This window comes from Xiphophorus maculatus, chromosome 10 (genome assembly GCF_002775205.1).
Source record: "Xiphophorus maculatus strain JP 163 A chromosome 10, X_maculatus-5.0-male, whole genome shotgun sequence".
Classification (NCBI taxonomy): domain Eukaryota; kingdom Metazoa; phylum Chordata; class Actinopteri; order Cyprinodontiformes; family Poeciliidae; genus Xiphophorus; species Xiphophorus maculatus.
The window spans coordinates 20,992,053-21,009,531 of NC_036452.1; the positions used below are offsets into that span (position 1 = coordinate 20,992,053).

General features: G+C 37.9%; 1 protein-coding gene across 1 annotated transcript in view; it reads right to left on the reverse strand.

The window, feature by feature from the left end:
• Positions 1 to 17,479, reverse strand: part of pemt (phosphatidylethanolamine N-methyltransferase) — a 64,116-nt gene that overhangs the window by 21,981 nt on the left and 24,656 nt on the right. The window contains exon 3 of the mRNA XM_005807355.2: positions 5,261 to 5,376. Coding sequence (XP_005807412.1) covers positions 5,261 to 5,376 — 116 coding nt within the window. The remainder of the gene's footprint in view (positions 1 to 5,260; positions 5,377 to 17,479) is intronic.

Below are 17,479 nucleotides of genomic sequence, written 5' to 3' on the forward strand. Positions count from 1 at the left end.
CAACAGTCAATGAAAGGATACTCTATGTTTATATTTAGTGCTACTAAATGTGACAAGCCCTATATTACAAATTTGATTAGAGCTGTTAATAAAAGCATTGAGTGAGTTCATCTCCCTCAAGCCTTATAATTACACTAATGAGAGGCAATGGTGAAGCATAAACAGAACGGAAAATTTCTGCTTCTGGCTAAGCAGAGTACAGTGCATTTAGTCTCACTGACTATGTTTATTTTCCTACATGTAGGTACTTCAACATTTGAATGATTTTACTAAATAATTCCATTGATCAGATTGGTGAATAAACCTGGTTTCAATGTTTTGACTGTATGGTAATTTTGCGTTTTAATCAAAAGAACCCAGTTCTTTCGGTTACACAGAAGTTCTCCCTCAAACTACTGACTTTGAAAGAGCCTCAAAGGATCTAAAGACCTCTAAGGTCATACAACTGCATATGTTTGACACATAGTTGAAATCATAAGATGTAAGCCAGGCATGTCCAAAGTCCGGCCCGGGGGCCAATCACGGCCCGCGGTCAGATTTCATACGGCCCGCAGCTTCAGTCTTATAATGTATTATTTATGGCCCGCCTGCACTGTGAAACAGAATAAATAAATCATAAAACTTGAAACTGTAATTCCTCCTTTCACCAAATGGTGGCAGCACCAAATGGTGGCAGCACCACTTTAATACTATCAGTCTCTGCCTCCGTGCAGCGAACCCCTCTCCACTCATTTCTGCCATGGCCACTGCAAAGAAAACGAGGAAAGTTTACAGTGAGGGCCGCCGCTTTCAAGAGAGATGGGAATTACAATACTTCTTTTCTGAAAATCAAGGCAATTGTGCTTGTCTAATTTGTAATGAGACGGTTGCCTTGTTTAAGGATTTTGACGTAAAGAGACACTACCAGACTAAACATGCTAACATATACAACAAGCTAACAGGAAGTGACCGTGCTGAAAAACTGAAGCAGCTCCAAGCTGCACTGGCATCACAACAGCGATTTCTTTGGGCCTGGGTCAAAAGAAAATACCACCAAAGCAAGCTACGAAGTGGCCATGTTAATAGCTAAACATGGCAAACCTTTTACTGAAGATACATTTATCAAAGACTGTGTTATGAAAATGGTGGAGAACATTTTGCCCTGAGAAGAAGCAAGAATTTGCGAATGTTTGCCTGGCAGTAACAGTGTGGCACTGAGAGTTGAGGACATAAAACTGAGTGTTTTGAACGGCAATGTCTGTCACTATCAGCAGTGAAGAGCCAAAAGAACATTTATGCACCTGGATTTATGGCACTTATTTTTATTAAACTCTTGAGTAAGATTTGGTTATGAACCTGTAGATGTGATACAAACTATTACTTTCTGAAAGATATTGTAAATGATAAGAGCAAAATTCACTTGTTTTAAAATTTAATAATAACAGACAATTTTGCATTACTTATAACTCCTGTTTAAAATGTTCTTGAGGCAAAGATATTTTTAAACTCATGTAAATTTAAGGTATTTTATACAGTTTGTTCAATGTTATCTGACTCTCCAGATATGAAAGAAAAGCAGAATTTCTGCTTTTAGAGTTGCCTGAGTGGCTTATATTTGGTTATTTTGTCATTTGAAAAATAAAGATAATTGTGACAATGAAAATTGTTTTATAACAGTGTGTATTTGCATGACACTTTTGTAGTTAAAAAATGTCCGAACAAACTATTGGCCCCCAGGCATCTTGACTTTATCAAATCTGGCCCTCTTTGCAAAAAGTTTGGACACCCCTGATGTAAGCTATTTGGTCTGATAGGATTGTAGAAAGTATCAGTTTGATGAGTGCCAAAATAAGCTGTATATACTTATCCATTTGAAGTAAGAAGCACTGCCTTCCACAAGCTTCACAGAGTAGTGGAGAATAGTGGAGTTTGCAGGTATTTTGGTTCATTCCTACAGACTTGAGTAACTGAGTCCCATTTGTACATCACCTTCCTCGTATAAACCTTTTCAACTCTGCTCACAAAATTTCTATGCGACTGATACGTGAGTTTTTGTAAGCCAAAACATTAACTCTGTTGTTCTAAAGCCAGTTTGTTGGTGAGATTAGAGTAATTGTTCCAATGGAAGACCCATTCGTCACAAAGCCTTTAATGCCAATGGACTTGAGATGCTACCATATTTTCACATAATGTTCTTTTCTCACGGCGCCATCTATTTGTGAAGTGCATCAGTCCATCCTGCAGCAAAAATACCAACAAATAATGCTGCCACCTCCAAGCCTTTTCTGCTGCAGTTACGGCGGTGTTCTCAGGCTCGCAAGCCTCCCCCTGTTTCTACCGCATTAAAAAACTTCCATTATCATCAATGTGTCAGCAGACCACAGCAGGTGGTCTGATGAAATGTATCTAGATCTTTGCCCTTGGTATCTAGATCTTTCCAGATTACACATTTGCAAAGTGTAATCTGTCATTTTATGTTGCTTTTGAAAAAACTGCTTCTTCATCAATAAGTGGCCTTTTAACACCTCTTCCCACAAAAACCAGTAGCAGTCTGGCTTGTGTGTTTTTCACAGTTGGATTTATACAAACATACATGAACACTGACCAAGGTAAGAGAGGGTTTTAGTTGTTTGGACATTAGGGTTAGACATGTGAAGAAACATAGCAGTTCTGTTTGGTTTTATTTGAGCTCTGCTTGATTTTTTTAAGGAAGGAATGATGGAAAGAAGGAAGGAATGAAGGACATGGCTTGCTTTGGCAAAAGTCCTTCACCAGATAGCAGTTTACAGGATTGTTCAATTAGTCGTCAAAGCATGACAGTACACACCGACTAAAAATAAATAAACTGGTTCATCGCACTTAAACAAGAAATGCATTCTTGAAAAGAAAAACATTTTCAGAGGAAAGAAAAGGAAACAAAACCACATCCGAAATGAAAAAGTCTATTGAAATTGAAAGAGCGGAGAGGAATGTGTCAGTAATAGTAAAAGGATGTGATATTCGATGTCAATTACCTGAGAGAGAAATGAATGAACACACTACTGACTCACACTGGGAAACGCAGGCCCTTGAGGAGATAAAACATAATGGCTGCTGTAAAAGCAGTAACTGTGTAGCTCAGATTGGATTGCTCGTATCCTTCTTGTAAAACTTTGTATATGTGGCGTTTGGTTAGGCAAGTGGAGGCACAATTTGCACATCCTCTGTCTGTGTGATTAAGTATCAGTGTAGTGCTTCCTCAGGAAAGATTTCTTCTCCTGTGCTCAAAACACAAAGTACATTTCTACAAAACAAGGGTAATTAAATAAAACTATTTAACATAAAATAACCAACTTCATGAATATTCATCCCCTTTAAGATGACTGACTTTATTTAACCAAGATCCAGGCAATTGGTGCTACTCGTCTCCCAAATGAACCACCTGAGTGCTGTGAGTGTGTCTGTAGTGAGTGTAGAATAGAGATGTTAGGTTGGTTCAAAGTGTTAAAAGCATAACTGATATTTAACTACCGTTATTGGCCATAACAGCATGATTAATATTGGATCCCATTATTGCTCTAAATTTTTATATTCCTAAATTTGTAGCCATACTCCATAAACGTCTTGTGAAAAGGCCCTTAATGCTTTTTAAATCACCAAACATGTGTTTGACATTATCAGGCACTGAGGTGATAATAATTTGCATTACTATGCATTATACTCCATTACACAGTAGTAAGGGGGCATTTTAGGGTAATCAGTTTTTAGCAATGTGGTCTGAAAACATAATTGGTAAATTTTTTTAAGCTAGGTCCTGGCAATATTTCCCTTACAGATGAATCGTGTCTTAAAAAACTAGAAAAACTAAAAGTCGTCTTGGATAACTGGATGAAAAAGCTATTCTTCTCTTTTTGTCCTTGAAAATGTGAATGAATTGTTACATTTATCTATATTTAGTTTCACTGTGGGCAGGATTATTCCCTTGAGAAGCACAAATAAAACTGCAATGATAATACAGTATATGAAAAGCCTGTTGTTTCTCAACAGTATGCTGTCAAACATCTTGCAGGGGAATACTCTGCATGCCGGTTTTCTGCATTAGTATTCAAATAGCGGAGAACTTGCAAATGATAAAGGTTTTTATTGTGCTATTGTGATTGTCAGACAAACTAAACTCTTCAAATCCTGAAAAAAGATGTGAAGCATTTCTGTGAGCAGGCTTCCCATTAAGATCGACGGCTCTTTGACTGGTCAATGACATAGGATTGGCTAAGAAATACTTCCAGGGTGATTTTAACTTTTTTTATTAACAGACATGTCCCTCTTCACAAATCTCTAATATGGGATAGAAATAAGCCCTAGTTTGCTGCTGAGCTGTCTAGTCTTTGAAGAGATCAAGATAACACTTGGTGTAAGGCCAGGCACTCTAAATCACAGAGTGACTGGCTGGCATTCAAACATCTTACAAAATGCTTTACTTCCCTTGTTAAAAAGAATAAATTCCAGCTTTATGTTGAGAAAACTCCATCAAAACTTAAATGACCCCAAGAAATTATAGAAATTGATTAAATCCTTATTTGGAGATGAAATGAGCTATGAAATGCCTACTTATATTGTCAAGGATGCACAAGTCATCCATTGACCATAATTGCACAGTTTGACATTTAGAAAATACATTAGCTAAATGGAAACACGGCAATTAAAAAATAAGAAAAAATCTTTTTTAGATAAAACGTTTTGGCGCTGGGATGAGGTGGGTTTTTTGGCCGTAATGAAATTGGTTTATTTTTGCAAAACTACAACAGAAATGGGTTTTTAGCATCACACAAGTCATGTGACCAACAACAGGATGTTGCCACTGGCACAAACCACAAAGAAGACGACCACAGGAAGTGGTTGGATGATCATGGTGTAGCATGTTTTTTGTGACTTAAACTTATTCACGTGATTTTAATTGTTTCTCATTTAATGGAAACGCTGCACTTGTGAAACTGAAAAGGTTTTGTGCATATTTGTAATAGAAATGCACTAACTGACAAAGTCCCTCAGGAACCTTGTTTGAGTCTTTGGGGCTACAATGTAACTTACATCCATCAGTGTGTGAATGTGTGTGTGAATGAATAAAAGGCTGAACGTATTAGACCATAATGGATGTATTGTTGAATTTTGGTTGCCACGACGACCAAATATACCAAATTTTGTGATTAGTTTTGTATCTTGTTGAATTTTGATAGCAATTAATCTCGTAACACTGCAATCGTCAGTGGAAAATCCTGATCTTTTTTCTTCTTCTTCGTTTTACCTGTGGCTCCTGAAAACGTTGAGCAGAATGATGACGATTGCCAGACCACAACAGGCCAGGTAGGGGCCGCCAAAGAGCCTGGAGAGGCCCCGAGTGCGATGCTCCCATCGTGCCACCTGCAAAGCAAAAAGATCATCAGCAGACAGAAGTTACCGTCAGCTCAGAAATCCTCCACATTCGTTTGCCTCCTTTCGAGGCACAAAAACAAGTCCCAAAAATGAAAACAAACGGTAAAAAAAAATTAGATGCAAAAAGGTTTTAGGCACCAATGTGAAACCCTGGTTCCCTAAACGAGTGCAAACTTTTCTCATTAAAATCTTCTTTTCGATAAAGACGAAAGAAAACATTGCGATAATATTTTCAATTTTTTATACTAAAAGATGTAATACACAAAGTATTTTTTTTTCCAAAGTTTACTTTAATGTCAGTAATATCCTCTGCTAAGCTTTTGTAGTCTATATAATTTAGATTTTTTTAATTCATAGATCACAATGTAAAGTGTCTGCTCTGGATTACTTTTGATTAGAAGCTATTCTGATTCAAAGACCTTGACACATTTAAGGCCAGTAGGGGTGTGTGTGTGTGTGTGTGTGTGTGTGTGTGTGTGGGGGGGGGGGGGGGGGGGGGGGGTGCGTGCACTTGACTTTTATTTTACTAATGTGTAAAAAGGAGATGCCACAGGTAAGTACATTTTAAATGAAATAACTTGAGACTATTAATCCTGGCTATTTCATTGCATTTCTTCCAATTTTTTGTATGTAGGCTGCAGAAACAAAGGGTCAAGGAAAGAAACCTCAATATTTCTCTCAAGAAAAACATTCCAGCACATTTCCATTCTGAGAGCCCACTGAAAAAGTGGCAGCCTAAACAGTAAAAAATAAAAAGCTTTGCTGGAATGGTAAGTTTTTTTTTTCTTGGCATTGGCACATTAAGCAGCACATACACGAAGTGATTGAGACCTTCCTCCTGGCTCTGATTGGCTGTATTTTTTTTTTTTTAACCAAAAGCAATGCGGATTGCAATAGTAGGAGTGGAAGGAAGTGGAGGAGTTTGATTTTCTCACAGCTTATCTGTCTCATATTGACAACTTTGTTATGCCATAGTGACAGTTTTAACATGTATAGAAATTTTTTTAATAAAAGTGACAAATTTCAGCCTTAATACCCACAGTGGAAACTGTGACTCTATAAATGCTAACATTCAGGCTTAGCTTCATTTTCACTCATGGGACTGCACCCAATCATTGAAAAGGGAAATAAATGGAGGTCCTGGATTGGCTGCCTCGTAAACACCAGCCAATAGTGAGCTAAGTAGCATTGCTACATTTTCTTTTGTATATTTCAGATATGCTCTAAAGGAAAATCTGCGAAAAGTCGAAATTTCCCACCGATTATTTGGCGCTATGTCTCACAGAAAGCAAATAAGCAAAGTCCAGTCTATTGACCGTTTAGTTTTTTTTTTGAGTTGAGTTCTTTCCACTCAGGAAATGTCCCTCTTCACCAATAATTCATCAATAATTCCACTGTTTCTAAATTGACAAAAGAAGTTTACTTTCAATACATTTTGACCTACCAAGGCAGGATTTAGTGCAGCAGCTGTGATGTCATCAACATTCTTGTTTATGAATGCTGCTGGTGCCTTCATGTCAGTCCTTCATGGCACACTAATTTACAGAAAACTAATTCTATCAGCTCTGCAGGAGAAAATGTATTTACTTGACCAGTTATAGTTAAGAGTTCCTTAAGAAATGATAATAGTCAAATTATTTTCAAACTGCGGGCTGAGGAAGTGCGTAGATGCGAATCAGACAAAGCAGACAGAATAAAACTGTTTCTATGGTAACATCTTTTCTATGTTTAGAGCTAGTCAAGCTGGAAAACAACATGAAAAACAGGTAAAAGTTAGAGGAGACAACTTTTACACAATAAGAAAGTAATTCATTTAGAATCATCAGACAACAAGTGACGGAACGAAGCCTCCAGTTTCCTTTACGTTCTTTTTTAATCCTGGCCGCAAGCCGACTCCAGCTCATTGTTCTCTGACCTCTTCCTTTCAGCAGAATGTGGATGTATAATTAGGCCTCAAAGCTTGAGAAGGCCCGTTTGGTCCGGACTCATGCTTCACATCCACATGCTGATTACATCAGAGTCTGCTCTGTGGGACACTGAGACACAACAGTGCACCGCAAAGCACAACAAAGGCGATTATAAAAGAGGGAAGAATTAATGACTAGTCTTTCCAGATAGCACGTTTGGGGAAAGTCACATTTATGATTGCGTTGCATAATAACATTGCTGTGTGGCCTTTTAGGCCTGGAGGCATTATGTAACGGCATTCTTTTGTGTTGAACGACAAAAGGTTTTGGCACCGAGACTCGAACATAGAAGAACTGATTAAACATCCTGATGAAATGCTCACACACACACACACACACATGCCAACAACTGACTCGAACATGTCAGAGAAACCCAAGTATTGCTATATGCTAATAGTATGTATGTAGTTAGCTCCTCAAGGCTAATAAGGCTAAGGTCACAAGTGCGTGTTTACTGGATTTTGCAAATCTGACCAGAGTTTAATCATTTTTATGACAAGAGAAGTCATAAAGAAGTCAAAATAGGCCCATGTTGACATTGGTGAACATGCAAGTAAACAGTGCCTCTAAAACCAATAAAGCAATTAATCCAGAGTTAAACATACATTGTTCTTTCCACTAGCACCTAGCAGCACGGATTGACTCAACTCTACACAGCTATTATTTAGGATTAATACTGGACATTTAATTACAGATTCAAATAGGCTTATTTGAGGACAACTGACATTAAGCTAAAAGAATCGAGTCCGTAGTGCCATAACAGAACCAGATCTCTTTTAGCACTTGTACTTTCCATTTTCACTGCCTAAGAAACATCTAATACCAAAAATCTATTGACACCAACCTTGTTGCTGGGCCAGAATAAATAAAACCTTTTGGGGAATGGAGGCAACTCAACGGTTAATACGTTAGTAGCGTCAGAACTTGCCTGAATTTTTGCTTCAGGTCTGCTGATCTGCTTTAGCGTGTTTTCACAGCTGGTCGTCCCGTAGACCCGGTTTAATTGGGACCAACTTTGCAACATTTGTTACATTTTCAGCTGGTGTGGTTTGCTTTCACTCCAAACTGTGTCAAGAAAACCAAAATTTTTGAAAAAAAAAAATCATTGAATCTGAAGGAAACGACAGGAAAATCTCTGAAGAAGACACCGAGCACAACTTCCTTCTTCTAGAGTAGAATCAGCTGCTAGAGGATGCATGACTTCTCTCTGAAATCCCAAACAAATTAATAAATCTTTTCTTTACTTCTATATTTTTAAGCAGAGCAACTTTAGATCCAATCGAACACTGGAAAGGCTTTAAGAGTCCATTTTCAGCATGTTTCAGTTTCAATTTCGCTTTATTTTGGTGAATTATTAATATTGTACACAGAAAACAACAACAATACCACTTTACAAGCCTATAGTTTACCAAGAAACAAATAGGCTGAAGCCATGGCTTGTACTTGCCTTCTATGTTCATGAACTTTGCAGCCAATTGTACTGAAATATATCTTATGGCACCACCTTGATCACATACAATTCCCCCCAAAAACAGTTGCATATCAATTATTTTGTTCTGCAAAAAACATTATGCTTTTTTGATTCAGAAAACTACATTAGTGAGATTTCAGGAATGCTTTGTTTTTCTTCACAGTTTGAATCGATGCCAGCGTATTTGCAAAAGCAAACCAAAACTGAATAATCACAGTCAAACTATCACATGTTGTGCATCATTATGGCTTGTTTTCTACATCTAAAAAAAAATTAAAGAAAAAAATTCAACAGATTGTTTTTCAAAATCAAAGGAATATCATGAGAGCCTTGTAAAATGAAGAGTAAATAAGAAGGGGGAAAAATTACACAACCATTTCAAATGCCCTCAGCAATACGGGATGTTGGAGATGAAAGCAAGATAAAAAGAAAAGATGGGGGGAGGAGAGGAATACAAAACGCTTCAGTATAACTCCAATATTATGTTACTGCTGATTAGCACAGCAACAGGTAAAAATGGCAACCACTTCAAAAATGGCAACCACTTCAAAACCTTTGCAACATGATCATGGGCGCCGTATAGGGGGGAAAAGTTAGGACGATTCCAACGGCCCCTAACTAACAGGGGGCCCTCCACAAAATAGTTTCTTTGTTGTTGTTTATAGAAATAGAAAAAAAATTGGGGGCTCTGTTAATAACAAAATTAATTATATTGTGTGTTTTTTTTTATTGCTTTTAGCACTAGAATGAAATATTACCCCTTCCACTCTAAAAAGCACACATTCATATTTGCCCTGTCAGAAATAGTCTTCACTCAAATATTGACTGCTATCAGAGATCCTTCCCTCCCACAGCCACCACCATTCAAAAAAACTTTTTGAAGACATTTAAATAATAAAAGTTACAACCGCATTTGCTTTCCCTTTTAGATAAATAAAATATCTATTTTTGAATCAAAGTGAATGTTAATTTCCATGGGTTTGTAGTGTGCAAAAAGTCTGGACTTAGACTTGAAGCAAATACTTTACTGAAAAACATGCAGGTTGTTGTTGGAGACAAAAAGAAAAATCTTTATCTGGACATCCTGTTGTTTTGGACCACTTATAACCAGAATAACAGCCCAATCAGGACAGCAATGGCTCACATAAACACACCACGTGGATCTTACTAATACGCGGTTGTTGAACTTAAAACAAAAATTCAGGTTTATAAATGAGTCTCTTTTCTCTGAACAAAAATGTTTGGTCATTTTAAGATGGAAATAGCAGTGTGTGAAAGGATTCTTTGCAAAAACAACACAGTGCATAAAAACATATTTTCTTCTGCTCATGTTTTTTGTTTATTAAAAAACATGAGCCATTTTTTTCGCATACCAAAATAGCTGCATAAAAGCACCATTTATCAGCTGTACTTATCCAGAGCACACACACAGGCTGATGTTTTGCGTGATTAAAGAATATAATTGTACTGAAGAAACTTCCATGTAAACAGATCTCTCCTCAACGTTAAGAGGATAACGTTGAGGGTGAAACACAAGAGCCAAACAACATCTACAAAGATCTTGCATCAATCTAGCTGGATAATAACTTGATTTATTCATTTAAATTTCCCTACTTGAGTTAAATCAGCATTCATAAATGGGGCACTTTAAAAATTATGGAAGCCCAAACGGGACAAAACTGAATAAGTAAGTCCATTATTTATTCAATGTCAAATTTATCTATGTAGCACATTTCAAAAAGCTTGAACTGCACAAAGGGCTTCACAATGTAAATGCAACTAAGGTACATTAAAATACATAAAGTAAAGCAATAAGTAAATGTACCATTGAATAAACACATGTTGAATCAAACGTTTAAATGATTTATTTACTATGCCAATAAATCATTAAAATGCAAACTTATAACATTTAGTTATTTAGTGGCACATGTAATTAATTGTTTCCTTATGCACCTATTTATTTAATGTTGTCCCTTATGGCCCTTCATAAAAAAACAACAAAAGCTGGCAAGAGTAATCAATAAAAACTGTTCAGCAAATATTAACAAAATAGTGATGACAGTGGGTGGGGATCAAACTGACTAGGGCAGACAGAGTAATGAAAAAAAATTATAGAGTGTCAACTGAACTAAAAAGAGATTAAAGTACAGCATGATTACAAAAATAAAAAGAATAAATATATGATGACATAAAAGGTATGGATCACTATCAACCTTGATCACTCTCTGCAGATCCTCGATAGGGAGGCAGCATTTTGTCTTTCGCAGATTTCTTTAAACTCTACCAAAGCCCACCGCACCAGGATGAAAAGCGGCTCAACAAACTGATATCTGACTGAAACTGAAATTGGACAGAAGCTATCCTGTTATTTTCTCATCTCTCTTTAAGAGCCACATAAGAAGATTTCCACGTAGCCTCATTTTCAAACCCGAGGACACGGCAGGAATCACAGCTGGCACCCTCAGCCAAAGTTACTGCGGGGTGGCGTTTGTGGCCAGAATGTCTCTTCTCAGTCAGCGATAGAACGGCGGCTTCACACATCATCAGTCAGAAATCATTTGCAGCCACTCCAGTGGTCGGTGGAGTGTGCTAAAAATACTCAGGTGTTCCATGAACAGAAAGCAGATGATGTGATTGAAGCAATCTGGAAGAGTAACACAAGGCCTGGGCAGGGAGAGTACAGGGAGTGGCGCCAGAACGGCAGAACTGGGAGCCCTTCGAGACTAATTCAATAGAAGCTTTAACAAGCTCCTCTTGTACCACCAGCCCACTTCTGTCTCACATCCAGGTGCTCCAAAGGCGTCTGTTATGTGCGGCGAGATGGCAGAAATGGAGAAAATAGAGCTTAAGACTCCGCCCAGACATTGTTTACACCAAAAACAGAAGGAAAAAAAAAACACACAGAATTGAACCCCAAGTAGAAGTTATGTAATGTAAAAAAAAGGATGACTGTGGTTCTTTTAAAGCAACGTTAGCTGTGCTAATTTGCGGAGCCCCAGGGGACCCAACAGTGGACTATGATGATTCTCTCCGCCTGATCAGCAGCTGATGGTTTATTGACTGTATTAATGTGCGGCCGTGTTTGATGGAGAACACTTTGCACACAGGCACAGCCTAGTAATACGGGTAATAAGGGAACGAGAACAAGAACATGGACGGATCACATGCTTACATGCATTAATAACACTTTAATAATAACGCACCTTGGGTTCAACGGATAATTTCTCATCTACTGAGTTCAAGAAAAATACAGACTACCAAGAACTGACAATGACTAAATTGATGACTCCTCAAGTTGTCTGAGTTGGCTTTCTCTTCCTCTCTTCTTGCTTTCCCACCACTTCTTCTGACAGAAGCCTCTTCCTGTTAAAACTGAGGCTACCTTTACATGAGATCGCTGCCCGGAACGTGCTGGTACTTTCAGATGTCAATTGGGAAACGGTTCCACGTTTAGACTGTGCTGCCGTTTGAATCAGCTGTCATGCCGAGCCACTAGATGGTGCTGTGATTTTAACATGTCATCAAATCTGCATGTGCTTTTGACCCTTAAATTCCACCTCATTGTAAACAGTAACTCGTCTCCGTCTCCCATGGAAAAAGGGCTCTTGTAACACATATTACTTATCAGAAATTGTGCTAAACTGAGCAAGGTAAGTAGCACAACGCTATCCGCCATTGTTTTTGTTGTTAGCTGCCAGTTCGTGTGTAGAATAAATCCTACAGCCGTGTGTTCTGCACTTTCACACCTGCGGAGTACTTCACTTACAGAAAACTTTCACCTGGTTTCAAAAAAGAAGTGCTGGAGTGAGAGACTCTGGTCACCTGTGCGGCGTAAACGACTTACTGGATCGCAACAAAAATGTTAGTTTACCTGAAGAGCGGCTCTGTGTAAACAGGCAGTGAGATTCCTTCTATGGTGAAAGGAATCTTTCAAAAGCAATACGTCAACAACTTCAAGCTATTATATGGGATCTATTGAGATATACCTAAACAAATTGGATTATTTCATCATTTTCACAAATAAAAAGGTGAAACATGTGTTTTGAGTCTAAACATTGTACAAGCAATACAGGTTACGCCTGGTGGCAGGGGGACTAGGCTACTGTGTTTTCATGTTTAAAAAATGTTTAAAGCAAAAAAAATGTACAGGGGTGCAAGCAGGAATTATAGTTTGAAAGTTAGTGCATACCACCTTCGTGTAAACCTATCTTAATCAGTCTTTACTGTCACTGTTAAAATATACAAAGAATGCTTGGTGGGGGGCAAGTACAGCCTGGTGGCCCGCCAGGCTTAGAATACACTGGAGGAAACCCTGCAGCTTCAAGTCCGTAGGAGGTATTTCTGTACTAGCTTAGCACATTATAGTCATAAAATGTCAAGCTCTGTCAGGTCAAATGGAGTGAACATACATTTCTATGTGTAGACATAGATGTTTTAATTGGGCTTTGCCTGGGCCATTGTAAGATGTGAATATGGTACCATTCATGAAACAATGTTGACTTTCAGCAGCTGTTGCACTAACATTTATACAGAACTTCCTGTACAGCCCCCCAAAAAGTCATTATGCATCTGCCAAATAAGTTTTACCACTGCTTTTTCCTTTGTTCTCCTTATATGTAGGTCAGTGGGAGGATCAGACTCAGGTAACTGATGAGTGGAACCATCTCCATATGTAGGGACAAGATCAAATGATGTTTAATATGCTGTTTAATACGCTGTTTGCGCCATCAGCCTAACCTCCGCAGACGGATTGGTTAAAAATGCATGAATCAAGTTTGTTCAGATGAGGCTGAACTCTGTTTGGGAGGGTAAAGTACTATGCATAATTTATTATATATTTAAAAAGTCTCACTAATTGGAAATGCAGTCTAAAGCTTGAACCCATGTTATGGAGTGGTACTGAAGTGGAAAAAAATACCTTTAGCCAATTGCCAAACCAGATTTTTTTCATTATTATCAAGGGTGAGTTTCTACCCCATTTCTCAAAAATAATCTATTTATGCATGACTGATACTGAAAAGACCAAAACAAATCTTTTAAAAGAGTCTCTGTTGGCATTGATTGGGTCAAAATCAATATAAACTGAGTCATTTTCATCTTCCGGGGATGAGACACAGCTTCGCACAGCAGAGCTACAGCCTCACATAAAATACAGAAGTGGATTTGCTGAAAATCCCAAAATTATTTGCTGTAAATATACACGTTCACGGATTGCTTTGCTCCTGGGGGGGAAATGCAGTTTCGGGAGGTAAAATGCTAAGTGCAACAGTGAGACATTAACCATTGGAATGGTGCATATTCCATGGAGACAGAACTATTAGTGTTCTGTCTCTAATGGTGAGACAGAAGTACTTTGGTATATCTGCCAAAGTCTACTCTTTGGCAGATATACCGAAGAGTAATCCAATCCACTGTGGGCTATGGCTAATGACAAAACTGTTAAAAATAAACTCTGTTAGACATGCTTCTCGTTTCAATGCGTCTAAAAACAGTTTCACTGGGATTTTTGAGGAGCTAAACCAAAAAAGACAAAGTGGACCAGAAACCAGTTTCTAGTTCGCCATAACTCACCAAAGAACCCAAAGAAAATACAATGTAAAGTGACCAGAAACACGGTAACTGAACAAGGTAGTTGCAGTACTACATTTAGGGTCAAATGAAATAGCTGTTAAGATATTGCACAGTGAAGTCGGGGGGAAAAAAAAAACTTAAAGAAACTGTTGGGTATCAAATCTCACATTTTCTTTCACTTGAACAAATGCCACAGTTTCACCACTTAGACTGTATATTTAGTCAAAGAATGTATTTTGACAACGGTTGTAAAACTTAGAGCAACAAATTGGCCAAACACCAATTTGTTGGTGAATAAACAAAAAATAAAATCTATGTATGTGTACATACTGATCCACAGCGGCTATGGATAGGAGTATTAGGATCACTTGAATGGTGTGATCCTGCAAAAATCTTTTATGGTCAAAGTCACTCAGTCAATATTTTATATAACTTATTTTCAGCTGAAGGTAATGTGGGACGCATCCATCAGCTTCACACATCTACAGACGGAAATGTTTACCTATGCTTCATAAAATCTTTCAACATTAAGGTTAATGTTGAAAGCTCCTTTTCAAGACATTCTTCCTCAAAATTCTGACTTTTCTCTCAGAATTCTGAAAAAAATGCCAGAGTTGTTGGGGGCTTTTTTCAGTGGCCCGAATCCTCATCTGTAGCTACCTGCAATATCAGCAACTAAGAGGAGCTTTTGGCTCCTTAAACAGTTAATTGTACAGTAACGGTATAATGAAAGAGCGGCAAATTAGAATGAGCTATTCAAATTAACACACAATCACTTCCATGCAGCGTACATCAGAGAAAATGTACCAAACTCTGAACACAGAAGGAGCATATTAAAGGTCTGGCAGTACTGATCAAGGTAGACACACTCATACAGTAACACAAACTGACACCCACACACACGCACACAAACACACACACACAAAATCAGCAGCATGCTAGCTGACACTTTAATGCACAATCCTTGGCAGACACAGTATCACTAATAATTATTCTGCCATTAAGTTTGCCTTCCAAAGCCAACGTTGTGCCTCCATGTACGCAAGTCTTGTACGTCAGATCTCAAAAATAACTTGGCTGGATGCTGAAAGTTGAATAAAAATATGACAGAAGAAGGAAAATGTCAGCAACATCAGTCTTAAGTCAAGTTAGATTCAGTGAACCACAAACTCTCAGAATAAATGAGTGCAACACAGCAGCTTCGACAGAATTGCTTAGATTTCCTTTGAAAATCAACTGTTTGTTTGTGATACCAGTGTAATTAATACACCCAGAAACACGGTCTGTTAATTACAAACAGAAAAAACTATATTTCCAAGCAAACCCATTCAGCAAACATATTACAAAAATAATTACAAACCAACATAAGACTGAGAAATAAAGTAAAATTTTAGACCGATTGCTGGTAAGTTTGATGACCAAATAAATGTCTAGGAAAAATGGATGTCAACTAATAAAGAAAACTTTTTCATATTTAATGCAGTCAGGAATGGCACCACACAGGAGGAAAAGGGACACAGCAATCTCTTTGTACCAGAAACCACCAGGTCTCCTACAAAAAAGATAAAGAGTATTGGGACTTAATGATGTAGAGAAATTAAACTTTGATAAAGCATCTTGGAACTGATCGTTTCAAATTGAGCTGAATACATTTATTTGCATAGGGACAATTGTTAAGTATGAACACATGCCCTGTACTTTATTTTGTAACCAGATTCATTTCCAATGTCTGTCCTTAGCTGGGCTGAGCAGCTAAGTATTGTAAAATAATTTATTAGTCAGGGTTTCCCCCAGTATATTATAGGCCTGGCAGCCCGCCATGCTTTACTAGCCCCACCGCCAGGCTAAGCCTTTCTTGTTTATGTTTTTTAGGAAAATAATAATAGATAAAAAAATTGCTTCTTTTTTTTTTTTTTAAGGCGGATTGCAAGCGTCTCTTTTGCTCTGAGCGTTTCACTGGAGGAGCAGATTTATTTCTAAGAGATGTTTATAGAAGATAGGTTTATAGTTTATGCATTTAAAGCCGGACCAATCACACCGCTGGCGCCTCTGCAGCAGCTGGATGTCGTCCTTGACTGCCCAATCAGTAAACCTGCACATCATTAAATGTGTCACTGGCATATTAACCCTCTATGGCATGACTTTTTATTTTTGTGGGGAAGAAATATTTTCCTGCATTCTTTGGGAGCTTGGTGGTCCCTAATTACATGTCAATCATAAAATCGGACTCTGACACCTCCTGGAACCAGATTTGGGTTTGTTGCCTCAGGGTAACATTGGTCTAGAACACCAAGATTGTCTACACTGATTATGAGAAATGAAATACAAATCAAACAAAAACTATATTCATAAAAGAACTATTTTTTGGACAAAAATATGTCAAAAATCATGCCCCCCAAAAAATAAAATAAAGGAGCAATGTGAGGTACAGCTATGTGGTTTGTTGCCTGAGGGCAACGCCATGCCATAGAGGGTTAAACCTGAATCCAGAATTTACCGAAACTGAGTTTGTGCATATTGAACACATGCCCTGTGCTGTGTTGATTGGTTTCAACACAGCATAAATTTGACATTTTGCTAATGTCTGCCTACTCTCTGCAGAACTTGTGCACTCTTTTTAGGTCATTCCACAGCCTGTTTTTCTTTAGTAGTTTAAGTCGTTCTGTTGTTTTTCTAGATGAGTGCTTGGACTTGTAGTGACGCTAAAAAATTTAATTCCCCTTGCTCTTTTACTATATTGTTATGAAAATATCCGCTGTGACAAATCCATATTTTCTTTCTCATGGTGTGTGCTTTCAGCACTTTGTGACTTTTCTGTTCTCTGTATAAAAATGGGCAATCCGTGCAGAGACATCACGCAGACTGAATATCCTATTGGCATGAAAAATATGCATTCGTTAGACTTCCAATATACACTGCCTGGCCAAAAAAAAAGTTGCCACCTGGATTTAACTAAGCAAATAGGTACAAGCCTCCTATTGGATAAGTACTGCATAGGCGATTATCTTTCATCTGGCAACAAGTTATTTAACCCCAGCTGATGCAATGAGTAACTCCTCATTTCTTAAACAACCATGGCAAA